The 27787-nt window shown below is 44.2% G+C and overlaps 1 protein-coding gene across 1 annotated transcript in view; it reads right to left on the bottom strand.

The window, feature by feature from the left end:
• The window catches only part of kcnh2b (potassium voltage-gated channel, subfamily H (eag-related), member 2b), a gene marked incomplete at both ends in the record, with an annotated part of 255721 nt that overhangs the window by 95823 nt on the left and 132111 nt on the right, over nt 1-27787 (bottom strand). The window contains 4 exons of the mRNA XM_083936372.1: nt 19449-19660; nt 19767-20107; nt 21263-21470; nt 23884-24039. Coding sequence (XP_083792498.1) covers nt 19449-19660; nt 19767-20107; nt 21263-21470; nt 23884-24039 — 917 coding nt within the window. The remainder of the gene's footprint in view (nt 1-19448; nt 19661-19766; nt 20108-21262; nt 21471-23883; nt 24040-27787) is intronic.

Below are 27787 nucleotides of genomic sequence, written 5' to 3'. Positions count from 1 at the left end.
AGAGGGACATTTTCAGGGGTACTGGCAAATGCTTTACCCTCAGCGCACCTGCCCTCATATAATAACACTAGAGATGAATAGAATAAAAACAAGGATATGAATTGGTCTAAATCAAGAACTCATGCCTAAAATATGTACAAAAAAGTGATCATCATGTCAAATTTACATAACAAGAGGTAAGGTGTGAGGTGTCCACGTGCACGTGTGTGCGTAGTGTCTGTGCCGATGGGCATACTTTCCTCTGTGTGTAACCGACATAACATTCATTCATTCATTCATCTTCAACCGCTTATCCCGCGGTCGGGGTCGCGGGGGGTGCTGGAGCCGATCCCAGCTGACATCGGGCGTGAGGCGGGGTCCACCCTGGACAGGACGCCAGTCTATCACAGGGCACATAGAGACGTACAGAGACAGACAACCATTCACACCTACGGGCAATTTTAGACTCATCAATTAACCTAACACCTGCACGTCTTTGGACTGTGGGAGGAAACCGGAGAACCCGGAGAAAACCCACGCAGACACGGGGAGAACATGCAAACTCCACACAGAAGGGCCCAGGCCGGGATGCGAACCTGTGACCTTCTTGCTGTGAGGCGACAGTGCTACTACACAACCACTAAACCACCGTGTAGCCCCTGACATAACATGCAAAATACAAATGAGTGCTGTATTGTAACAGTTTAGTTTCGTCCGGTGTCAGAGCGGAGGACAGAGGCTGAGTGAGCACAGGTTCTTCGGCGACATACGCTCCGGACGAGTTGCCAGGTTCCATGAAATTAAGCGTAATGCGCACGGTAATGTGTGAAAGAGCTCGTAGTGTCCTTCAGTCCGATCTGGCAACACACAGAAACACGTGAGAAACATCCATTTGATTCGTGTTTCAGGATGAAAACGGGAGATTAGAGGGAGAAGCTGCCAATCGGGGTCAAAGCGAGAGAAAGGGTTACATCACGAGTGTTGGCAGGTGAGACCAGACCAAGCACTTGTTGGGTGAAGGGATAACTGATAAAGGTAGCAGGTGTGTTAGTGTCACGTGATGGACTGGAAGAGACACTTTTATTTACTGGAGCAAGGCAGAGGCAGCATGCGATATTTGTTTGCTTTTGAACTGGATGTTAAAATCTACCAAAGCCTGAATCTTGCCTGGACAATGGACTCATTTTACCTGAGTTCAACCCAGTTGAACTGCTGCATCAATGATTTAGTTAGTTTAGTTTATAGTTTTAATTTTGAAAGAAAACATTTTTTACAACTAGCTACTTCACTGTCTTCAAATACTGCTGCTCTGTATCCTACAGATGCTGAAGGAGGCTTTGTGTGTGGCATCAGACGCTGATAGGTGTGACAGAGCGGCGGTTGGGAACCATATATTTCTTTTTACTCAAATAAAATTATATCTTTGATCGCATATCATTTCTCTCCAAAATATAATTCATGCGCTTGCTAAATATATTTTTCCGTGCTCAAAATCTCCTATTGCTCCTTCACGAATGTGGCACAAATATAACGCCATTGTATTTTCCCTGTCATCTCTCCACACATTTGGAAATGCGGAACATTTTAAAACAACGGGGGGCTGTCAGTGTCACAATAGAAGGTCAAATCAAACTACAGACACATGGAGAAATGAAGCGTACCTTACATGTGTTCCAATATTAGCTCAGCTGTTCCCAGGGGATATGGATGTATTGGAAAAAAGGTAGACAAAGACACCAGGAAGTCGCTGGCAGCTCCAATAAGCCTGTGACAGCTGTGACAGGAGCTCCCAGTGGTGTACACGTACACACTCTTGCACGCATTCCTCGCTCGGATGTTTTCTCCTTCACCGTGTGCATAGATACACACAAAAACACAAAGCACACAAACAGAGAGAAACCGTTCGGGGCGTCTCCGGTGCTGACGGAGCTAATGAGGGTCCTGAGGGCGGAAGCATTGGACGGCCATTACACATGACAGAGCACACGTCAACCGCACACACTTCAGCTACGATCTGTCATAATGTAACAATTAGTTCCCACTCTTTCTCGTCTTTTAGCCCAAACGGCCGCCCGTCAATGTGTCCTCCTGTTTCTGTCTCAGTTAACTTTTAGCATAAGTGCTCATGTTGTATGTTAATGTGACACACTGGGCCAAATTGTGAAAGGTTACCGACAGAGATGTAGGTACGGTACATACACATACGTACGTACGTGCAGGTACAATGAAGGTAGCTGAGAGTCTACCGTGAGTAAAAACTCCCAGAACTCCACATTTTGTCTCAGCATCTCGACAGGCTGCAGGAGAACCAGCATGTGCCAAACACAAAAACAAGCCTTTAGTTGCTGTTTGGGGATGTTGTTGTTCTTTGTTGTTTCCCTGTTATTCCATGTTTTGTTTTGTTTCTAGCAAAACTGTTAAAACCCAAGTAAGGAGCGGTCTCTCCGGCGTGTGAAGAGGAGTGTTAAGAAGAGGAAGCCGGGAGAAAGCACATGAATAATAAAGTGTTATTCTACTCAAGCTAATCCAAAAACATCTGGATGCTTCATATTCTTAAAATCTGTACAAACTAAGCTGAAAGGTTACACGGAAAAGTACTGAGTCATGAATAAATCAAAGTATTTTTAAGCAAATTTTCACATCTGATGCAAAAACCTTGGTTAAATTAAGACGTTTTGATCATTTTTCACAGGGCATCATATACTGTGTACAACATGATGATGTGAAAGACAAAGCCTCAGCTCTTGTGTATTGTATGTATTTCACTATTATGGATTTTATTTTAGATCGTTTTACACAAGATCAAGTAAACAACGATGAGTAAGCCACGTGCAGGAGGTCCGTTTTTAAAAGCTTGAACCAAACAGTAAAGGGACGAGTAAACAAAGAATGATAGTCGTCTTTTATTGATACTTTCTTTCAACTGACTCAAAAAAGTGTCTTTTGTCTTTCGAGATGTGTTGATATGAAGATATCACTCACTCATCTTCAACCGCTTGTCCCTATAGAAGTCGCGGGGGGGCTAGAGCCGATCCCAGCTGACATCGGGCGGTACACCAGGTACATGGTAAATGGATTTGTGCTTATATAGCTCCTTAATAGTCTTCTGACTACTCAAGGCGCTTTCACACTTGTCACATTCACACAGATGGCAGTGGTCATCTACATACCATCTAATCTAATCATTCACACCACATTATGATAAGTGGACCAGGGTAGGTGGGGATCGAACCGCTCAGCTCTCGAATGGAGGACGACCCACTCTATTACTGAGCCATAGTCACCCTTGACAGGATGCTAGTCTATCACAATGCACATAGTGACAAACAAAGACTGACAACCATTCACGCCTATGGGCGAGGTATCAATGAACCGAACACCTGCACGTCTTTGGACTGTGGGAGGAAACCGGAGAACCCGGAGAAAACCCACGCAGACACGGGGAGAACATGCAAACTCCACACAGAAGGGCCCCAGCCAGGATTCAAACCAGGAACCAACTTGCTTTGAGGCAACAGTGCTAACCACCACACCACCCGGAATGAAGATATATGTATATATTTTATAAATGATTGATTGTTTACTCTTAAGTTATTGTTTTACACCAAAAACCAAACCAAAGGGCAAATTCCTGGGAAAACCTACTTGGCAGTAAACCTGTTTCGGATTCAACAGCACTTCATATATGGAGAACGGGACAGGTGCTGAGCGAGACCAGGGAATGACGAATAGAACGAAAGAGATAAAGGGACAAGGAGGGAAAACGAGCGGCAAAAACAGAGAGCAATAAAAAAATAAAGGAGAGAGACATTGAGAGAGAAAAGAAGAGAGACAGATTGAGTGAGAAAGAGGCGGAGGGAAAGGGAGTAAAGGAGAGCGCAGGGAAAAAGAGGAGAGTCTCCCGTGGAGTTTAACTTTTGGAAAAATGAGTCAGTCTCAGCAGGTGGGTCGACGACAATCTCTGGACAGATTTCCTGCTCCCGTGATGCTCTGCACACGCTCATGACAGGAGAGACGTGACGTGACATGCTGCTACGCTGACACGTCGCGTTACGATGCTGAACAGCCTCCAGCTTTAGTGGAACACAGATCTGCTCTCACTAACCTGGACAGGTGGTGCTACTATCACACACACACACACACACACACACACACACACACACCTGAGATATTCTCGCATGGATTGGTCTGTTTCCCAGTTAGTGAAGCCGTGTGCTAAGCAGTTTCTTAGGCAGGAAATAAGCTAACCTTAATACAATAGGAGGTCATTTTTCACTGTGGCATGTCAAACTGGGGAGGCCGGCTTACTGTGCCTGTGGCTATACATGACTATATGTGTATTAACACGATATCTGTGTGTGTGTGTGTGTGTGCGCGCAAGTAATTTGTTAGCACACAAATGAACCAGAAACCTGGAGAACATGAGCACCTCCGCGCAAGCTGCACATGCAGATGGTCGACTCACAAGCCAATGGACGCTGGGGGAAACACACACACGCATGCACGCACACACGCACGCACGCACGCAGGAATACTGGTCCAGAGTGCACTTCAGTGATGAGAGGACGTTGAATTTGTTTGGTACTGATGGGAAACATTATGTTCGGCGTAGGACTGGGGAAAGAATCCAGTTACATTTGGAGGAGGAAGTTTCATGGTTTGGGGATGTTTTCTGCAGCAGGAGTTGGGCCTCTTGTACAGCTACATGGCAGGTGAATGCAAATGTTTACGTGAACATCCTTCAGCAACATGCAATACCTTTACTGTAACTGTCTACCAATCAGCTGCCATTTTCATGTAAGACAATGCCCCCTGTCACACTGCAAAACAGGTTAAGCAGTTCCTTGAAGCTAAGAATATTGAAACGAGGAAATGTCCCAGAGTCCAGATCGACACACATAGAGAATCTCCGGAAAACCCTTGGCAACAAAGTAATGACTTTGTAACCCACTACAGTTACTGAACTGTGTAAAACACTGCAAGAATCGAATTCTATCAAATTTTGAATGATAAAAAATAACATTATTGTAGAATAAATCAAGTATTTATACTTTGTTCTCTAACTTTGATCTCCACTGTATATACAGTCTGAGGATGTATTTTTGTTTCATCTCCTTGGTTGCAATAGAAATATGGGTCCGTGTTGAAGCTTGTCATGTTTACTGTGCTATTTTTGCACGGTTCCATATCTGGACCAGGGTCATGGATAATGACTGGGTGTAAATGGCAGCCTCCTTTCCATTTTCCGGTGGTTTCCGAGCTACAGACACCGAGCTAATCTCTGGAGAGGCTCTGCAGTCTCAAGAAGACCTGCTGTACTGTTACTACTGCAGGTAAGGTGTGTGTGTGTGTGTGTGTGTGTGTGTGTGTGTGTGTGTGTGTGTGTGTGTGTGTGTGTGTGTGTGTGTGTGTGTGTGTGTGTGTGTGTGTGTGTGTGTGTGCGTGCGTGTTTGTGTGTGAGAGAGAGAGAGATGTGACAGATCGAGTCAGCTATTGATTTCCTAGTCACAGTGTTAGTGTTGACCTTATGAGTGATTTAAAAGTTTGTGTGTGTGTGTGTGTGTGTGTGTGTGTGTGTGTGTGTGTGTGTGTGTGTGTGTGTGTGTGTGTGCACCTACACACTTGTGCGAGTGTGTTTAATCAGTGTTGAAGGGTGTGTTTAATCCCATTTAGAGCTGCAACAATTTGTCAACTAATTGATCAGTTGATCAACAGCAAAATAAGGAGTATTTTGAAAATTGATAAATCATTAATGTATTCTTGAAAATGCAGTTTTTACCCAAATATGGAGATTTCCAGCTTTTCTCTATTATATCTCATATTAAACTTAATGTCCACGGGTTTTGGACTGACACAACCGAACACTTAAAGGCATCATCTTGGACTTTAAGAAATTGGGACGGACTATTCTTTCTTACATCTTATAAACCAAAAAAGGAAACTGATCAATGTAGAAAATATTCAGCAGATTAATTCATTAGAAGATATTTCAGGTATTAGCCTTTATGTAATCACCTGGTATAACGTTCATAGATGAACACTATGATATGGATCAATCATTACATTGCTGTTTAAGAAGTACACTAGTTCTGGCTGGAGCCACCAGCAGGTTCACACACCCAAACGGCTTCAATAGATTTTACAGACACCCACAGTGGGACTGAATCCTACATAATAATGGAAACTAGCTTCCGGCTACACTGTGGCGCTGAACGACCGGGCTGCATGTGTGTGTGTCAGAGACAGAGCACCTTTGTACCTTCCCCGGTTCACTCCACTGCCTCCTGAGATGAGCCCATTCCCTCTCCCCGGCCCTATCCCACCTCGCCCTGTGATGGATCGGTCCGAGGTCGGTCCCTGACTGCCTCACTAACATGATCTGGATGCTACCATCTCCCGTGTGGGGCGAGGAGCAAAATCGATTATGTAGGACAGCAGCGAAATTTGAGATCCAAGACGTTTATTTACAGGGTGTTGAATTTAGATTCTCCGAGGCAGCAGCACATTGATTTACTGAGGCTTTTACAGACACATATTAGGCCTATCATGAACACGGTTTGATTCTTGTGACAAAATGTTCTTACAGTTGAACACAAACACGTATATTTGTATGCATGGCATGCACTCAAAGTGGATCCAAGCTCCAATGTGTACCATTTTAACGATATCTACTCCATGGGGTGGCATTAAAAAAAAGACCTCTGACAGAAAGCACAGATCTGGAGATCTGGAAATGAAGGTTGCAATCAATAAAAACAGAATGCAAGAGTTTTCACCAGAGTTTCTGCAAAACGTTTAAACCCTCACAGTCATTTTACAGATGCTATAAGAAGTCTGGGGCTCGATACGTGTATACAGCTCTGTGAAAGCATCAGATAGGGAAGTAACAGTACAGAGAACTAATGGTTGGGTTCATTCCCCAGTTTAGGAGTCACAGTTAAGTGAGAGTTTGGTATAAGGGGAAAACAACAAATGCCTATGGTTACATTTCTTATCAGTCAAAGGTACATTATCATGTTTGATGTGTTGTTTCCATTCACATACCGTACAACAGTGGTTTTCAAAGTGGGGCCAGGTGGCGCTTTGGGTGGTTTGCGCTATTTATCAAGTTGCTTCCTTCCTACAGCTCACAAGCTACTGTCGTTAAAAATGGACAAGAAAGAGAAAAAGACCAAAGGAACGGACCGATAGCCCTGCTGTGGAGGACTGGTGCAAATGGTCAACCCTGTTTCATAACACATTAGGGCTGCTCCCTCTCAGTCGATTACTCCACTAATTGGTTGTTTTGGACGTAGTCGACTAAACCTTTGGTGGATTAGTCTTTTTTTTATGCTTTTTTTCAGTCTGAATGACTTATTTCCAAAAAACTTTTGAGCATGAACATGATTTAAAGTGGTGAAACTCACTTTTAGAGCTGCCCATTAAATGTAAGTCGACTAAAAAGTTCTTTAATCAAGGGCAGCCCAGATAATGCACCCAACCGGTCACTGTAAATCACCACTCCTTGTCAGACAGGTATTTGCGTTGGTAAATAAAGATAAATCATTATCAGCAGCCACACCATAACTAACCACGTCTAAAGAGCAGCCAGGTCATACGTAAGCAGCGTAAATGACGTCCCAATCAATGTTTGCTTACTGCCGGGACCTTGAGCCCTCTCCGATTCAATTACCTGCTATGATGAGGAAGGGCAGCCAGGCGGTGAGGCGGGCAGGCCGGGCCCAGGATGTTGTGATTAATGGGGCCAGGGCCGAGGAAATGGGTCATACAGACAGAGAGCAGAGGAGGGCAAGAGAGACGCAGGGGGGGAAAGAGGAGAAAAGAAAGAAATTACAGGCTGGGGGAATAAGGGAAAGGAGAGAAAAGATAGAAAGGTGGAGGAAGGAGGAGAAAATGAGATGACAGAGGTGAAAAGAAAGGGAAGAGAGATCTGACGGATAAGAAGATTTGTGGGGAGATAAAATGGGGGGAAGACTCAGTGGGTAAAGGTGTGAGCATACTTCGTGGCCTTGAAAGTCCCTCTCATCCTTCATCTGTTGCTCTTTGATTTTTTACTTCTATGGGGTCCTCTCTCTACACCTCTTTATGACCGTCTTCCCGCTCCCTCCTGCTTTCTGCCTCTTCATCTATTTCATAACATTACTTTCTTTTCTGTCTTTTACCTCCCTGTCGTTCCATAACATCTGCATGACTTACTCCCTTCCTTCCCTCTTCCCTCTCTTTTCTACAGTCATGCCACCTGCCATTGATCGTGTGTGTGTGTGTGTGTGTGTGTGTGTGTGTGTGTGTGTGTGTGTCAGATGAAGACAGAGAGGTAGCCTTCCAGCAGTGGTAAAAGCCGTTTAATCAGACTGCAAGATTGAGAAGCCGTCCTGCCTGGATGTGAATTAGAGCCAGCTAGATTCAGTTAGCAAGTCCCCACTGAGCAGGTGCACACACACACACACACACACACACACGCACACACACACGCACACGCACAAGCACACGCACACGCACACGCACACACAGAGACAGAGGTGGGCGGCAGTAGCTCAGTCCATAGGTGACTTGGCTGGGAACCAGAGGGTCGCTGATTCGAGTCCCTGTGTGGACCATGAATGGAGCGTGGCCTGGTGTCTGGAGAGGTGCCAGTTCATCTCCTGGGCACTGCCGAGGTGCTGTTGAGCAAGGCACCGAACCCCCAACTGATGGTCACTGGCAGCCCCCTCGCTCTGACATCTCTCCATTGATTGCATGTACATAGGTCCTGTCTGTGCATGTGCCTGTGTGTGTGTGTGTGTGTGTGTGTGTGTAACATGAATAACAATAATAGAGTGAAAAACTCGAATTTCCCCGTTGCGGGACTAATACAGGAATTCTTCTTCTTCTTCAGACACAAACACACACAGACACATACACACACACACACGCCAGTATACCAGTGTAGCCACAATATGAAACACACATACTGTATGTATGCTCACAAACACACGCACACACACACGATGACAGACAGAAATACCGTGTTATATTGAATTGTAATGGTCTGTTCTTCTTTTAGATGTGATCTCTTTGGTTCCTTAATTGGTTCATGACGGTTATGTGTAAAAAAAACGTGATGCAGGACCCTGAAGTTTAAAAGTTGAATTCCCCAAATTAACCCGCCTTCAAAATTTGACACAAAACATTGATTTAAAAATGAATCGATTCCAAACTAATATTTCACATCTGCTGTTAATCCTGGAAGACTTTCCATGTTTAGTTGAAATCGATTGTAATTGTCCTTAAACCCCGATGAACCGGGTAATCATGTCATTTCAAAGACACACCGGAATTTACTGGAAACCAACTAAGGTATTATGGAGCGTTACAAATGGCCAAATCGATGTCTCTAATTTTGCAGCAGGAAGGAAAAATAGATTAGTCTGATATGGATTAGCTGCTTGAGAATGAGCACATTTGCTCAACAAGGACAACAACATCAAAGACCCGTTTGTCAGTCCTGCATCAACACAAAGATTCACGGATTCATTACAAACACTTCCACGGGGGAGATGGGAGATGTTCAACGGGCTTTCTTATGAAAAAGTTTCCCCAACATCGAACTCCTAACTAGCACGATTGGATTGGAATCACTGTTGTGTCTCCTTTAAACTCCAGAGCTATCGGATAAATGGCAGACGGACGAAATGAAGTTATAGTATTCATTAGGTTGAGTTAACGGAAGGTGAGGGATCAATCGAACCTCATTGAAGATGTCAATACGGTGGGCCGTCAGCGACATGCAGGATCACGCTCTCTTTACTGATGATTGCATCTGAGTTAGTGGTCTACTGCCGCACAGATCGGTTAACCACACTGCACTTAAAGCTTTTATTAGGTGGCTAAAACACGTTTAGATAAGATAGGCCGCCATTGATCCCCAGAGAGGAAATACGACTGTTGCAGCAGTACAATAGTAACGACAGAAGTAAATACAGGTGAGCATAGAAGCAACGGACATGGATTATAACAGGTACATGAGCTAAATATAATACAACTATACACGAGTACTTGAAATGACATGTTAAAGGGAGTGGTGCTGAAAGTGACAGTAGAGTTATGAATGACAGTATAGTCAGCCATGATCAGCAGTCTGCAGAGTCTCTTCTTCTTCTTCTTCTTCTTCTTCTTCTTCTTCTCTCGTACTGAATGTGCAGGTGCAGCATTACAGCGTTTTAAACTGAGAGTGTAGCTGTCCATGACACCCGTCCCGTGGTCTTTGGAAGTCATGACTGTCAGTTTCCCCGTAGAGACGACGCAAAGAGTTTGTGAGTTTCTGGATTGATGTTACTCCACTCTCCTGTCCTCCTAGGACTGGGCTAAAAAGCCAAAGCAATTGGAAATTCCAGGTTAGTAAAAGCATATTGTCATCGTCTGCTGTATCCTCGCTGCTTTGTAGGATGAGTAATAGACTGCACTTCATCCTACGCTCTACCTCATGCAAATTATGTGCACTTATTCATTTGGTGTGAACGACTGGTAACACTCAGAGAGCAAACCTACGGCATCCCATAGGTGACCACATGTCTCTGTAGATGCCATTAAGTGAATCTTTGTCACTGAAAAATACAGAAAACAAGCCTGATGTGGATAATGTTATTATCACTATACTGTACACCTGTGATCTATACATTTACCTAACACACCCTGTATACAACTAGTCCTATTTGAATAGGGCTGAGTACAATCTAATGGTAGATACATGCTTCTTCAAGACACTGACAACCTGCTTTCCTTCTATGCGGGTCATTGCGCTCACATGGAGGAAGCACTCAATCAGTTTGAGGTATTGAGGCAGAGCCACTGAGCGGACGGCTAAATTACAGTCCTGCAGGTTGAGTGCGTCACATGCTCCCAGGCTTTACTCTATTCCAGGCCATTTACCTGACAGAGCCAAGCACCCGCGCTCCAGCACATATGCATTTCTCACCCAAATGTTGCCATATTGTCACACTGGAAACTATGAAACCCCCCTAAATTACTGTCAGAATGAATGGGGCAATTAGGATGCAAAAGGAAGACTATTTAAGAAACGCTGTGTCGAATGCAGACTACGAAACTTAATGTATATACCTATTACAGTCAATGCTATTTCCTTTGTGTTCTTGCCATAGACGTCATTTATCTTTGTATATCCAGCTGTATTTCTGGCAGTTAATCCATGTATGAACCAAAAACCATTCAAATACATGCAGAATATACCCACTTCCTCCTTGATTAACTACCTTTCTATCTAGTAGTCCATCCACTTCATCAGCTACCACTACACCACTGGGTAGTCGTGCTGTTTTTAAGTGAGGTGCTTATCCATAGTCGGTGTATTTCCTACAGTGGATGAGGGTAAGCATGCTGCCAGTTTGCAGAATCAGACACTTTAGAGTACTGAAGCGGAAGCTAAGCAATGTACTGCTGTGGACGAGGGCAGCAGTTAAATTTATTTAAGGCACAGAAGAAAAGGCGCACTAAAAAATCCATTTCAGGATAAATGTATGCTAGAAGATTTCCTCACCTGTACCTCGCTATCAGACAGTGCTAACCTCCTGTTTTCATTCACTCATTTTTATTTTTTTACTCAATAAACTGCAGAAAGCCTGACCCAAACAGCTGTAGTACCAAAGGAAAGGCCTGTCCGATGGCGAGGTAGAGCAGTGAGAACAAATCTAAATACACCATAACCCATATTGATTTTTTAAGGTGTCTGCTCTCCAAACTGGCAGCGTGCGAACCTTCATCTAGTGTCGGTAACACACTGACTGTACATAAATACCTCATACAACCACACTTCGAAAATATGCCTTTAAACTGCCGTCCAGACTCATGAAATAGCTAAAAAATACTAATTCATCTTCAACCGCTTGTCCCTGTCGGGGTCGCGGGGGGCTGGAGCCAATCCCAGCTGACATCGGGCGTGAGGCGGGGTACACCCTGGACAGGACGCCACTCTATCACAGGGCACATAGAGACAAAGAGAGACAGACAACCATTCACACCTACGGGCAATTTAGAGTCATCAATGAACCGAACACCTGCACGTCTTTGGACTTGCAGAAACGGGGAGAACATGCAAACTTCATACAGAAGGGCTCCCACTGGTATTCGAACCAGGAACCCTCTGTCTGTGAGGCGACAGTGCTAACCACCATACCACTGTGTCGCCCCGCTTTAAAATACTGTGTTACTTAAATTGTAAGTAGTGACAATAAAAGAGAAAGAAAAAAAAATGAACACAGATGTCTCTGGCACCATTCGCAGACTGAAACAAACACACAAGGCTGTGTAAAGTCACTTTCCTCCAGGTTCACTGAATTCCTCATTTCTGCTAATTTCTCCGTCCTATTTAACCGGCACAGCCCCGCCGCAGGACTTTGCCAGAGGTGCATCTCTAACCGAAATAACCACAATGTCAACATTAGAGCCCGGTCCCCGTGGCGCTTTCTCAGCAAGAAAAACAAAAACATGTGGCACCGCTAAAAATACCTGCTTTTGAATCATTCACCGCATACACTATTTAGAGAGCTCATGCATACTCATGACCTTATGCAAATGTGTATCATCAGGCTAGAAGGGGATTTAATTAATGTTGTAACGGGGGCTGCAGCCTTAGTACCTTTGCTGCGCTGTACACCAACAAACAAGAGAGAGTGAAGTAGTGGCATTCATGGAAATCAACTCTGATCAAAGCCCGTTATACTTTAAATCTTCTAACACAACGTGGTTTTAGGTTCGAGGCTGTTTTCCCTGATGCATAATTAAGGTTTTACTGGAAGATTGCTCTAGTTTTTACAGCACATGCCTTCCAATCACCGACGGGTCTGAACTCAACTAAATGGGTTGCCTCAAAGTTTTAATTTGCAGTGTCGTGCATCACTGTAGTGAAAAATCTGACCCCCACAACAGTCCAAAAATGCATAGTCTGAACATGAGACCTGTGGTGACCTGTGTGCAGTTCATTGAAGGCAGTGTTTGGAAATAAACTAAGGGCGCACTCACACTGTCCGTCCGTCCCGTGCCCTGTGCTTTAGGGTACTTGTCCCCCCCTCCCTCTCCCCCCGCGGCCCAGGCCCGTTTGTACTCACACTACCTGGGCCTCGCACGAATGCTTCTTGCCTATCCATACGCCGTCACACGCATTGATTGACGTCATCTCGATGCGTCGCTTTGTTTACAAATCTTTCCGTAGACCTCGGAGTTTTTGTGCGTCTTGTCGACTGTTTTTGAATCTTTTCATCGACCAAATCTGCAGTAAACACTCCACCTCCGCATCACACCAACGTGAACCTTTCGCCGCCATTGTTTTAAATGTCCACGCATGGTCCGCTTTTTTTTTTTTTTTGCATCTCTGTACCGTCATTACAGCCAGGGAATGACTGTAACAGCTCTGAAGCAGCACTTTCTAACTATATATAGTGTAGTTGTGACATCACAACCGTGCAGAAGTCCTGACGGCTCGTTTAAAGGTACAGTTCCTGAATACGGACTGTGTACAGGCTTTCACATTAATATGTATATGTATGTATGTAGATTTATGTAGCACTTTGACCTGCTTTATAATCTAAATAGACATGAGAATCTCATTTTTCCTACACAACATGGGACCTTTAAGAAATGTCTGTACATGTCTGCATGTGCATCTGCAAACAACCTCTAAACCACATAAAATATGCAGATGATAACGATGATAGATGATAATTTTTATTCCACACTGTAGCTGCTCCAGTAGAAACGTCACTGTGCAGGAGAGAAATGTGATAGATGGACAACTACCCAGAGAGGCACAAAGTGTCCCAGTGCACACACACACACACACACACAAACTTATACTGTATATACTGCACTTCCACGTCACAGATGAGGTTGTATCCAAACACGCACACAGTCAGTACAGCGAAGATGTGACACAGTTCTCCTGCCTGCTCCGCAGAGATCTCCTCCTCTCATTCCTTGCAAAGGCAGCTCATTAAAGAAATATGCCCAACCTGCAATCCATTTAATGCAAGACAAATGTGTAATGGCATAATTGTTCTTTGATAAGTGGTTCATTACAGTACCCTTATAAATACCCCATATGCACAGAGCTCAAAATTCACAAAGTAAAGCGACTTCACTGGTGACACCGAATGTCCAATTTAATAGACTTTAAACCAGAAGCACAAAAAAAACCAATGTTTTGTTATTGTTTTGATATACTAGAAGGACACAGTTTGAGTTCTAGTTTCTGTGCATCAGCAGGGGGAGGAGAGAAAATGAACTGGTTCAGAGAAAAACTAAGCAAATAAATCATTTTAAGTGAGACTTTTTTTGCCACCACCATTCACAATTTCCCCACCAGGGTGCCCAGCATTGAACTAATGAGACGTCATCTCTGTTTTTGTCGGCAAAACAGTCACAAGCACAATGTTGGACTTCTTATATACTGCTTAATTGGGACTGAGTCTCATCAAAGTACCACAAACTTCACTGGAGCTCGTGTTCCTTTACGAATTTGGAACTGGACCTCTGTGTCGTAACACGGCACGCAGAGACATTTGACCACCAGAGTTCCTAAAAGCCACAACGCGACTTGACAGTTTGACTTCTTACTTTCATCATTTAAGAGAAACGACAGAGCACGAAAAGAAAATAATCCGTTAATAGTGTACGTGAGGAATTAATTCAAATTCTTCTAATGATTTTAAATATGGAAATACATGTCCAAGATACACTAACCCTAACCCCTAATCCTAACCCCTAATCCTTAACCCTAACCCTAAACCCTAACCCTAACCCCTAATCCTTAACCCTAACCCTAAACCCTAACCCTAACCCCTAATCCTTAACCCTAACCCCCTAACCCTAACCCTAACCCCTAATCCTTAACCCTAACCCTAAACCCTAACCCTAACCCCTAATCCTTAACCCTAACCCCCTAACCCTAACTCTAACCCCTAATCCTTAACCCTAACCCCCTAACCCTAACCCTAACCCCTAATCCTTAACCCTAACCCCCTAACCCTAACTCTAACCCCCTAACCCTGACCCCTAACCCCTAATCCTTAACCCTAACCCCCTAACCCTAACCCCTAACCTTAACCCTAACCCTAACCCCTAACCCTAACCCCTAATCCTTAACCCTAACACCCTAACCCTAACCCTACACACTATTTTGAACATTATCAGCACTCTACACTTTCAACTAAAAAAAGTCCCCAGCATCAACATTCAGCAGCAGTCACACAGCATTCAATGCACACGCCCCTTTAACCCTTTAAACGCTATAAACACAATTCACCAACACATGCACCATCTGCAGTAGCTCTCTCTGTTAGATTTTAAGGCGATGGAGACGGTTCCTACCCCTTTGCTGCTGGGCGCAGTTTGTTCCATCCACTGCTCCATTGGATCCCACTGCGGAGTTGGTTGCGATATGCTGCTTGAGTGGAGAGGCAGTGTGTGTGAGTGTAAGAGAGTGTCATGGAGCTGTGAGTGAGTTTGCCCTACTGTGTGTGTGTGTACATGTCCACGTGCCATGTATGGAGCTGGGTGTGTGTCAGGAATATTGTATGAGGGCTGTGATGGGTGAGTGTGCGGGGTGTATATCTTAGTTCAGAGCCAATCTGAGCGTCCCCTATAGGATATGACCACAGTCGCAGGAGCTGCGAGTGTCACTTATGTGTGTATCTGTGCATCCAAGTGAGTGCAGTGAGGCAGGACGCCAGTTTTTCTCTCCGCTGTTCAGTGGTCTGCTCAGGCCTTCACGCCTCTTTCTCAGCATCCTCTCAGCCACTCCTCTTTATCTATCCTTCCATCCAAAAATGATGATAGCAGAACCATTAATTGATGACTCTAAATTGCCCATAGGTGTGAATGGTTGTCTGTCTCTGCTCGTCTCTATGTGTCCTGCGATAGCCTGGCGTCCTGTCCAGGGTGTACCCCGCCTCACGCCCGATGTCAGCTAGGATCGGCTCCAGTGACCCAGACAGGGACAAGCGGTTAAAGGTGAATGAATGAACTGTAACAACACTTGAAAAGTGAGTGATACATGTAAAGACAGGTCCCGTCCCAGTGATGTTTTACTGTATATCCGCACTCGTATAATGCCTCTTTTCTTGGCAAATGGAACTAACTGTTGTTTAATTATGTCAAAAGCAAGAGAAGTCAGACTCCATTAGCCAGTGTGAGTGCAAGCAGCCTGGTGAAGAAGAGAGAAATCAACACGTTCAGAGCAGGAGAAGGGGGCAGTGTCCGTAGCTTTTCCAAATGAGAGAGAAAATCTGCATGTGTTCCTGATGTTTTTATGGCACACTTCAATTATTCAGCTTTGTTTGCCTTTCAACATCTTCTTCTCTCTGCTCCTCTGAAGGATCGCAGAGGCCTGGCATCACAGTACCTGGTGTGGTGCTGCCATCTTCAGGCCTGAGCTGGTAATGCAGGTGCTCTTATAATAACATGCAGAGCAGTTGTTCGCAGGCATTTACCACATACGTCAAAGAAAGGTTTGCCTTTAACCACACGGCTCAGTTGTAGATTTAACTGATGATTCCTCTCTTTGTAGTTGAAAACGCAGGGATCAATGAAATCAGTAGTGGACTGAAAACCAGCAGACTCTCTGACTCCAGGAGGACGGCAGAGGGCAGCTGGATCTATTATTCAGGGGACTAAAGATGATGATCCCCAACATCATGTTACAAAAGATGAAGAAGAAAACAAACAGTTTTCATGTTAAATGGATTACTATACAGTGGAAATGCAGTTCACCTGGTCTTTCCTTCCGTCATTCTCCCTTTAACGGTCTATAAATAGAAATCCATAACATTTGGAGACACAGCTGGTGCAGTTTCCTCCATCTGCACTACAATGCCACCACAGTATGTGTTAATGCACATGCATGCATGTACACACACATACATACATGCACACACACACATGAGGGTTAGGTTTTGACCTTGCAAGCTGCAGCATGATTACCGTAGGTTTATATTGCATTGCATCATCAACTTTGGATTATTCTCTGCTGAATTATGTTCCCATTCTTTCTGCGAGAGGAAAGTACAGCCCGGTGTCTCATTCACAGAATATAAAAGAACAGCTCGCTCACGTTCCTCTTTAGTGACTCCATGTGGACTACAGGGAATTAATGTAATCTTTTCTGCTCTTTGTTCATCTCACTCCCAACACGTGAGACAAAGACACCAGGTTTACAACTTGGGATTAAAGGACTTCCCAGGCCTCGTTTTTAAGTTTGAATAAAAACAGAGCATCAGTCAGACAAATCAAACTAATCATGCAAAAACAAAACCTGCAATAAAATTTGACCATAATTTAATTTTTCAGTGTTCCAACCTAGTTGTTGTGCATGTCAATATGCATATAGGTTATTTTCTGATGGCCTTAAAAACAAAAGAAAATACATGCATGTGAGAAAAAAATGTGGGATGTCATGTCAATATCTTGACCTAATTGACATATTGTAACAAATACATTAATATGAAACTGAGAAGACAGATTAAGGTTCCATATATTCCATTTTAAAGCTATTTTATTATACGAGCTATTATACGAGAGGGTTCCTGGTTCGAATCCTGGCTGGGGCCCTTCTGTGTGGAGTTTGCATGTTGTCCCCGTGTCTGCGTGGGTTTTCTCCGAGTTCTCCGGTTTCCTCCCACAGTCCAAAGACGTGCAGGTGTTCGGTTCATTGATGACTCTAAATCACCCGTAGGTGTGAATGGTTGTCTGTCTCTGTTCGTCTCTATGTGTCCTGTGATAGACTGGTGTCCTGTCAAGGGTGTACCCCGCCTCACGCCCGATGTCGGCTGGGATCGGCTCCAGCCCCCCCATGACCCCGACAGGGACAAGTGGTTGAAGATGAATGAATGAATGAATGAATGAAACTGAGGAGACAGATTAAGGTTTCATATTTTTCATCTCTAGGATGAATGGCAGGAGAAAAATGCTCCCTCGTAATTCCAAAAAGAAGGTAAGGTTTAGGTTTAGGCCTCCACAACAAAATCGCCCCAGCCGCCCCCCGACCTCCCAGAGCCCCGGGAAAAATCAGGGAGGTAGCCCCGGGTCTTGGGCTCTGGGCCAAGTTGGTCCCGTGTCACTTCTCCCGTGTAGATCGACAAGACACACGTGTACAAAAGGATTAAGAATCACACAATAAAATAATAATAATAAAAACATAATAATCTAATGACTGATTTTTAAAAGACACTTATACCAGTGCCCCCAAAACTGACAATTACAGTGCGTGTCACTGTACATAACGTTCACCATTGCCCCAACATTTAGATCCTCAGAGTCATTTAACCGGCAGATGAACCCGTGCGTTACATTCCTCAGAACTGCGTGCAGCGTGTTCACTCCCGTGCTCACAATCGGCTCACTCGCAACAATCCATCCGGGCCTTTTGAAAAGTATCCTCAGAGCGTCATAGAATGCCACTTGCGGTCTCTGAAGGCTGGCTTTTTTATACTTCACCCACAGATGTGCAGTGTACATAGGTGAACAGTGGGGAAATGATGGGGAATACATCATTTCCCCTGTTCACCTCCTGACGTCAATTATCAGTGATTGGAATTCCACCACACCCCCCCTCCGTCATAATCTCATCGCAGCTCAATCAATCTCATCCTCGTTCACTTGAGCTGGTGCTCCAAGAATCACAGTATCGCCACAGGTCAGCTTATAGGGAGGATACTGTGCGCACACACACACACACACACACACACACACACACACACAGGTGAACACAGGTGAACAGTACGCTTTGAACAGAGTCAGCTTCACACCAACAGTGCACCAACCCGTTTTACGTGCCGATACATTTGCTCGCACAAAAACCGTGTCTCCAAAACGGAATGACTTTGATTTCATGTTTTCCTCAGCAGGTGGTGGACAGACACAAATCCTTGTTCAACGTGAATATTCCAGCCACGGAGTAAACTCATAACTCCTCAGATTTAAAATGCTTTTAACATATTTTTAAAAGATATTCCACTTCACACAAGTGAAATGGTGTCAGCCGGCGACTCGCAGTGACATTATAAAGAGCGTTGCGGTAAGACAGAACTTCAGACGGAGCATCTACAGGGAGAAGAAGAAGCTTTTGTAAGAGCAATTAGTGTGAGGGAGGTGATGTGGTGCTGCATGTGAGAGAGGAAGGGAAGAGACGGAGCTGGAGAGACTGAGGAAATGAAAGTGCTGCTTCACCTTTCCCATACATCATTTCCCCTGTTCCTCCTGACGTCAATTATCAGTAACTGGAATTCCACCACACCCCCCCTCCGTCATCATCTCATCGCAGCTCAATCAATCTCATTCTCATTCACTTGAGCTGGTGCTCCAAGAATTCCAGTATCGCCACAGGAACTCTGGTCAGCTTATAGGGAGGATACTGTGCACACACACACACACCCTTCTCCCTGCGTTTGACACCCCACACACTCAATGCAGAAACGGCCTCCTACCTGTGTGACTTTCTCTGTGACGTGATGTGTCCGGTCGATGAGTTTGCAGGGAGCTATGATGTCCATCTCCCCCGATGGAAGGGCGATGAGCGGATCAGGTTTGAAATCCACAAAGTTCAGGGTGATCTGAGGGATTTTCGAAATGGTGCGGTACCGCATGAGGTCAGAGTCCGACGTGGAGTTCAATATGTTGGACTTACTGTTCACCGCACCTGCAAGCAAACACAAACACACACACACACACACAGACGGTAACGTAACAATCGAAAAGAGATCGAAGAAATGGTTCTCTTGTTTCCCCCGCCTCCTCTTCCTCACCAGTGCTGCTGCTGCCCGGCCGGATGCTCGCCCTGCGGTTTTTACGGTCCCAGTCGGGCCTCATGGCCTCGATCTCGTCGACGGAGGAAGCGCGACGCATGCTGTGGAAGCTCTCCCGCGAGCGGCTGTGAGACAGGGTGCAGTTGGAGCCCGAGGCGTCCGGGTTGAGGCTGAGGCGGTGGTGGTGAGGAGCTACGCAGGGTGACGACTGGGTGAGGGGACCCGCCAGATGGGTTCTGTGGGGCGGTGGTGGCGGAGGAGGAGGGGGTAGAGAAGGGTCAGGGCCCAGTAAGGTGCACTGGACCTCTCGGCGGTCTTCCGGCCAACTCTGAAGAGCTGACCTAGGATCAAAAAAGGACATAGAGTAATGGGTATTAAAACATTAGAACGCTGCTGTTGGACCGGTGACCTTTGACCTCACTGTAGGAGGAATGGGAACAAGAGGATTTCCTCGCAGGAAGCATTTAATCTTCATTTGCTACAAAGAGCTTTACATATGAAAAAGAAATGAAAGCGAGACACATTAGGAACACATGCTGATGCATTGGTTGGCTGATTCTGGCCGATATGTTTCCATAGTAACATGAAAACATATGTTTTTTACAGTATATACATATATATATATATGTATAATGCAGAAAACGATGCTTTTGGTGATTTATATATATTCTCTGTATTTACATGTTAATTAAGTGACTGATACTAAACATACAGTAATATTAAACTATTTGTTTTGTTTGTTTTGGCAAGAGTCCATGTCTGAATGGAGCGTGGACTGGTGGCTGGAGAGATGCCAGTTTGTCTCCTGGGCACTGCCCAGGTGCTGTTGAGCAAGGCACCGAACCCCCAACTGCTCGGGGTGCTGATCCACCGGCACCCCCCTCGCTCTGACATCTCTCCATTAATTGCATGTATATGTCCTGTTTGTGCATGTGTGTGTGTGTGTATTTGGGGCCTGTGTGTGTGTAACATGAATAATAAAAGTAATTCTTCTTCTCTGTCTGTTTTGTTTGTGTTGTTTTTCTTGAAAACATGAAAATGGAGGTATGTGTGAGTACCTTTGCAGAGGCACATTTTTACTTTTTTTGTTTTTTACTAAGGTGTTTATTGTATATTTGACTTTAAATAGAGTTTAGAACCAAAAGTTTTAATTCTTTTATGTCCATAAAATCGCTAACGGGTGTATTCTCATTTCATAGGATTTCATTCTCAGCAAAAGTCAAATTGGGAGGTTAAAAGTCAATGAGCGTCGTTGAAATACTCAAAATGTCAAGTTTAATAAGCTGAGAGTCCCTTAACTAAATGATTCCACACCGAACCAAAGCCAGACAAACATTCATCAGACTTTATGATGGCAGAACATTTTATGGAAGAATCCCCCTAGAGCACCACGCTTACAGAGACATTTTCCACATAATCAGTATTTAATAAAATAAGCCTCCGCTAACGCATCTCTATGTCCCAAACATGTCCTGAGAATGATTCACAGAGCCTACCTGCTTCCACTAATTTGCTCCTGGTGGTTTAGTGGTAAAGGGGGCAGCGGCAGGAACTCCCCCGGGCCAAGGGACTCGTGACTGTGGTGGTCCGGGTTCAGCAGTGTAGCCGTGGGGATTTGACCGGCCTCTGCGTGGTCCAGGGACACTTTACTGTTCGACAGTGAGCGCAGCAGGGGAAGACGCAGCTTGAAGCCTCGCGGGCGACCTGGAGGAGAGGAAGGGGCGGAGGGAAGATGGAGGAAAAGACTCATTGCCTGTAGAGCGACAGGTGGATGGCTGATATTTAACTGTGGCAGGAAGGAACATGGAGAAGGGGGACTTAAAGGAAAGTGTGAATCAAAGAGAGAGAAAAGTAGAGGTAGGATGCAGGAGTATGTTCTCGGCAGCGGGGGTCACGCTAGGGGGAGACAGGGATTTGAATTGGATCACGCTGAGTCTAATAGACCTTCAAAATAAAGCTTCAAAAACAATCTACAGGAATCTGGGACAGTAACATTGATTAGATTTGGGTTTTAGTCACAAACTTAAAAAAAAGAAATCTGGATGAGAGACGGACTTGACCACAAATATGATCACTGTCCTACTGCAGATGCTGTTTCCCAGGGTCGTCCCTCTGGAACATTAAGTTCATGTGCACAAAAATAATAATAATAATAAAGCTGATCCAACACAAGTACTATTGACCTCATCCTGTACCCTGCACTGTGCAACATGCCTGTACTAAGGTCACTTCTGTTTTTGCACTATTTGGTCATATTTAATCATATTTATTTATTATTACAAAACAAACAAAACCAGAACAACTGCACTATATCATGTGTATATTGTCTATTTCTATTTCTTCCCTTTTTAAATTGAACTTTATTGCTTATTTTTGCTATTATTTTAATCTTATTTTGTAATTTGTTCCTGTTTTGTAATATTCTGTTGCTGCTGTGACAAACAAATTTCCCTGTCTACGGGACGTTAAAGGTTTTCTGATTCTGAATACACAGGACTCCCAGATATGACAGTACTTAGCTAATGTCACGACCACTTTCGCTCTCAAAAAAGGATCCAGGTGAATTAAAGTGATGGTCGTCACTTCTCTCTGATTGAACATGTTGAGTCCATTTTGGTTATTCAAAGGGAAATGCAAATGAACACGAAGGCATGTTAAAGCCCCGGAGCACTCAAAATGATTTAGCATTTCCCAGAGTGGTGTGTCGTCAAGAGGGCGATTTATGTCTTTACTTGTGTGCGCCCACTGTCGTCTTGTCCGAAGCGATTACTATTGTGGGATCTGGGTCAACGTTTTTAATGGATCAAGAAAATCCCACTCTTGCTCTTTCACTTTTCCCCTGAATTCATTTTAGAAAATTGAACCTGTTCACGACTGCTTTTGTTTTTGTATTGCATATTAAACTGGATACGGTGCTCGCTCATTTGTAGTGAGTGACAAATATTGTTTGTGTTTATTGCTGGAACAATGTTTATCCCGTCACTTGGCCACGTTTATCTCAAGGAGACTTTTACCTAGGTAGAAAAAAGGTGCTTGATGTGCAAAAAAAAGGAAATACTGCTTTTTATTGTTTGGTTTATTTGTTCTGAGGAGTTCTGTGGTTTTTAATAAAATAAAATGAAATGCATTAAGAGCATGCTTGACATATATATATATATTCACAGTGAGCGCAGGACAACAAACTGTATAAATTATGGACGTAGTCTCTGTGACGTAAAACCTACAGTCTCCTGTGACGACACCCACCTGTCAGTCAAAGCGGCGATCCCTTAATTTTGCACAACTTTAAACAGGTGAGTTACATAAAAAATGCCCCCAGTCGAAGTTATCACGAAGGTGGAAGTTGACTATAGAGACCAAAACATTTTTTTGTTTTTTTAGCCAAACGTATTTAAAGCGTAATTCCGGTGTAAAATCATCCCTGGGTCTTTTTCTGCAGATAAAGTAATCAAATAAGCCATTGAGATCATTTTTTTCGTGTTTGAACGATTAACGTATTAAGAAATCCTGTAGGGTCGCTAACAGCCGGACGTGGCTAACACTGATTAGCTAGGGGCAGCACGGTGCAGGCCTTAAAACTTAAACTTACACTTAACCCCTTATCTGCTCAGAAAAACACCAAACCTCTGTAGTAGCACGATAAGAGTCCTTACACATTAACTGAAGCATCAATGGGCTCATTCCTCTTTGATTGACTTTGGTAATCGATCTGAATGGACTTTACTACGAGACGAGCTGATACCGACCAGGCTTTCAAAACACACTTTTAATAAACTCCAGGTTCACTCACTACGTTGTCGGTGCTTCGGTTAATGTGTAAGAACTCTTATCATGCTACCGCGAGCTAATTAGTGTTAGCTAGCAGCCATGTTAGCCACTGACGTATGCAAGTGCCGAGAAAAAGACTATGGGATGACACCCAAGGCCATTTGAAGAACTACAGATTCTGGGACGTCTGCGTCGGCTTCATTCTCCAGCACACTAGGTTGGTTAAAAGAAAAAATTAACGGATAAAAACCTTAAGTCTTGGACACAAAGGGCTCTCGCTGTTGCTCAAACCTCACTCGATTAGCATCAAACAGGAAAACAACAAACAAATAGCTCAGTCAGTAGCTACCTGTGACAAGCCAGGTGGGCAGGCGATGGTTGAGCTCCTGTTTGGGGTCTAGAAGTGGGTCCTCTGTCATGCCCTCGAAGTTGAGGATGAACATGATCACCAAGCCATCTTCGTTCTTCACTGGCACCACGTCCACCATGCACAGGAAGCACTGACCTGCAGGGGGCGAGAGATCGATACAGCTCCGTCACACTGATTGTATTCGGTGGAAGCTTTTATTCGGAGCCTCTTACGTTACCAGAAGTGTACGTTGGTTTGAGAATTGTGATTGACATTTTCCAACCCTAGTGAAGATATTAATGACTGTGAAATTCTACATAATTGCGCAGTCGTGCGTATTATGAGCAGTCACAGGTGCACACACGCATGTCACACCGTGAACTTGAGCATATGCGCACTAATTCCACGGGCCCACTTTCACACACACTTTTCCATTCTCTCCTCATTAAATGTGCATCTGCAATTCATCAGTGCACTCTCTTCCACATGCGGCCAGGCACGTTCGCTAATCTGCCACGAGTGCTGAAACAGCTAAGTAAGCGTGAAATTAGACTACATACAGTGTGACAGTAAGTGGCTGGGAGCTCTCTACCGGGTCCGGAGGCCTGGATACACTGTACATACCAGCTAGACTGCAAGTCAGAAGAAGGTGCTATTCTGATTTTGACACTCAGAGAATCAAAGTACACGCACGCACGCACACACACACACACACAAACACACACACACACACACACACACACACACACACACACACACACACACACACACACACACACGAAAAGGCAGCGTCATCTAAACTACAAACATTGAAAACAATCATACAGGACGGGATGAGGACAAAATACTACAGTCATTTTTTTTATATTCTATGGAGATAATCTGGGAGCATATGGAAATTTCCAGGGAAATGAATTATAAATATAATTTTTAGTCTACAGCGGGAGGTATAATGGATACTTTAATCTCCAGCAAACGGAAATTCGGGGCCTGTAATGTATTCAAAATGATCTCCAAAGTACACCGCACCCATATTGCCATGTTACACATCATTTAAATCCAATTTAATCCGTCCTTCTAAATCGTACAACCCATTCTCCCCCTCGGCTTCATAACAATAACTTCATAGAACAAAGCTACAATCAAATGCATCCAGTTCGAAATGTCAAAAAGAAGATTCATGCTGTTAAATCATGTTTTTGAGGATTAAAGAAAGCTTTTTAGCCGATGCTTGTTTCCTCCAAACATTGACGCCTGCAAAGTGGCCTGTCTCTTACCTGGACAGTGATGGTCAGTGACCGCCTCTACAAAATGGCAGCAACAGCAGTTTTGGCCGTGTGGAGCGTTTACATCCAACACAGTATGTTGTACACAACCTGATGTACAGTGTGCCTACTGCATGCCTCACTCACTCATCCGCCCGCCCGCCTGTCATTCATCTCACATCATCACTGGAGAGTGGGCCGAAATCCGATTGGACAACAGCATAATCCCAACACAGGAGGGGAAAAATGTGAAACACAGGGAATACTAAAGGATTACACCATCTGGCCATATCTAGCAGTGCGTATGCGTGTTTGTGTGCATGCATGCTCGGGCACGTGTAGGTAGACGGCCAGTCTCATGTTCATTCATAAGCTATTGGGTCATTCATGCCTGTTGTCATTAACAGATGTGACGCTGCACTTTCAGACTTTTTTGATTGCTGAAGGTGTCGTTGCACGGCGAAAGCTGCTTTGCACAGCTGCTTTACACAGTTCTATCGCCAAAGAGTGTCACATTTTTACTGATGTTCTCAGCTGTTTGTATGCAAAAGAACTGAGAGACGACAAAAGTTAAAATGACCTCAAAGACCACGGCAAAAACATGATCTCACACACTCAGGCTGCTGAATGTAAGCTTCAGTTGAGGATAACTGAATGAAGCTTTGAATCATTCACCTTTGAAATATAAACATGTTTACATTTTCCCCAATTTTTTATTGGTGTCACATTATTTATAGCATATTGGTGATGAACGCTGGTTTAAGGGGCCCCCTGTTAATTTTTGCCTCGGGCCCCAACAGACACTAGAATCGCCTCTGGTTATGAAGCTTGAAAGTATTCAGCCGTATCGAATACTATCATTTATTTTCAGCTAACATGTGCGTTGAATTTCATAACTTCCCCATCATCAGTGTAAGCAGGGACATGGCAGTAAAATCATATTAATGTATAATATAAAGAACGTTTGACTGGAGCCAAACCAACAGCAGATACGTTTTTGGGTACAATACCAAAATGTTTTCATGTGAGAATTGCAGGATCACGTGAAATAAGTATCGAGCCACGGTGATCTGACCAATCAGCTTCCTGTGAGGAGCTACTGACAGTTGAGGGGGGAACCGAGGGTTACAACGCAGATAAACAACCGTTTGTTAAAACAACAATGGCGGCTCCTTATGAGGTTAGTGTAAATTCTGCAATAACATTAGTTATATCAGAACTGGAGAACAAAGAACGTCACTAAAAGCTTTTCTCGACTTAAATCATCTGTGCGTCTTTTCTCTCTCTCTCTCTCTCTTCTTTTCTTCCTCTCTCAGGTGCAGACAGATGTCCGTCCTCCACAGAGCTGGGTCTGTCTGACGTTCCTGTCTGTTATAGGGAAGGTTTTCAACGCCACCGTACTCTACGGGGGAATTGTTGGGTCTGTGTAAATCATAAATAAGTCATAGAGTGTGGTCTTTACCTACTCTGTAAAGTGTCCTGAGATAACTTTTGTTATGGTTTGGCACTGTAAATAAAATTGAATTGAACTTTTCAAGCAGACTAAACTGGATGAGTGGATTCCCTCAGTGATTCTAATCATTGGCATGAGGAGATTTACAGCATAGTCCTCCCTCTAGAGGGCACATAGGTGGATCATATCCTTGGAACTGGTGCACATGTTTTCCAGGAGGACGATGCCTCAGAAACACTTTGTTTGTTATTACAGGCTCCCAAACCAAACCGTAAAAGCAGCAAGTTGTGAGTATTTGTGTTTCTGTTGAGACGCAGGACACAGTGATGGGTTCTGTGGATAACAGATGTGATCTGCGCGCACACGCACACACACACACACACACACACACACACACACACACACACACACACACACACACACACACACACACACACACACACACACACACACACACACACACACACACACACACACACACACACACACACACGTGGGATTAAATGTCAACAAGAGGATTTAACTTCAGCTCATTGTTTTAAGTCTAATACATTATAAGACAAAGTATTTAGTGTCAATCCTTCTAATGAATCTGGAACATTCACTGCTCCACTTGTCCGATTGTGTGTGTATATGCAAGTGTGCGTTGACTTTAAATGCACATCTGACGTACAGTAATTACTCATGCGTACACTGTACAGTGTGTTCTTCTCTACTGTAAGTCCTGCACACATGGGTGGGCTTATCCGAGTGTGTGTGCACTAAATTTGGCAGAGTGGTGAAAATCAAGGATTAGGCCGAAATATTTTAGGCGCATGAGAGCTATTTGTTGTCAACCATCGTACCATTTCTGTCTACTGTCAAATGTTTCCTCCGAGAGCATCTGAAATGAGTTGAGCTCTGAGTTAATAGGGCAAATGATGTTTCGTCTAAATGCTCCGCCTGGATAGATTCCAATAAAGCATGTACCAGCTGATAATCTGATCCAGGGGAGATTATCACAATGCACTAAAACACATCCCAAAAAAAGCAGTGTGCAAACTGCTCATGGCACACCAGGGGTGGTCCAGGGATCATACGACACAGTGTGTTCCACTAAGGGCAACACGGACTACACAGATAAGTGTGAGGCGGACCATTACGGACACCAGCATCTTAGGGCGCACTCACACTGTCTTTCTGTCCC

Source organism: Echiichthys vipera (assembly GCF_963691815.1).
Source record: "Echiichthys vipera genome assembly, chromosome: 21".
NCBI classification, from domain to species: domain Eukaryota; kingdom Metazoa; phylum Chordata; class Actinopteri; order Perciformes; family Trachinidae; genus Echiichthys; species Echiichthys vipera.
The sequence above is the reverse complement of the archived record's forward strand: the minus strand, read 5'-3'. Positions and strand labels throughout refer to the sequence as shown.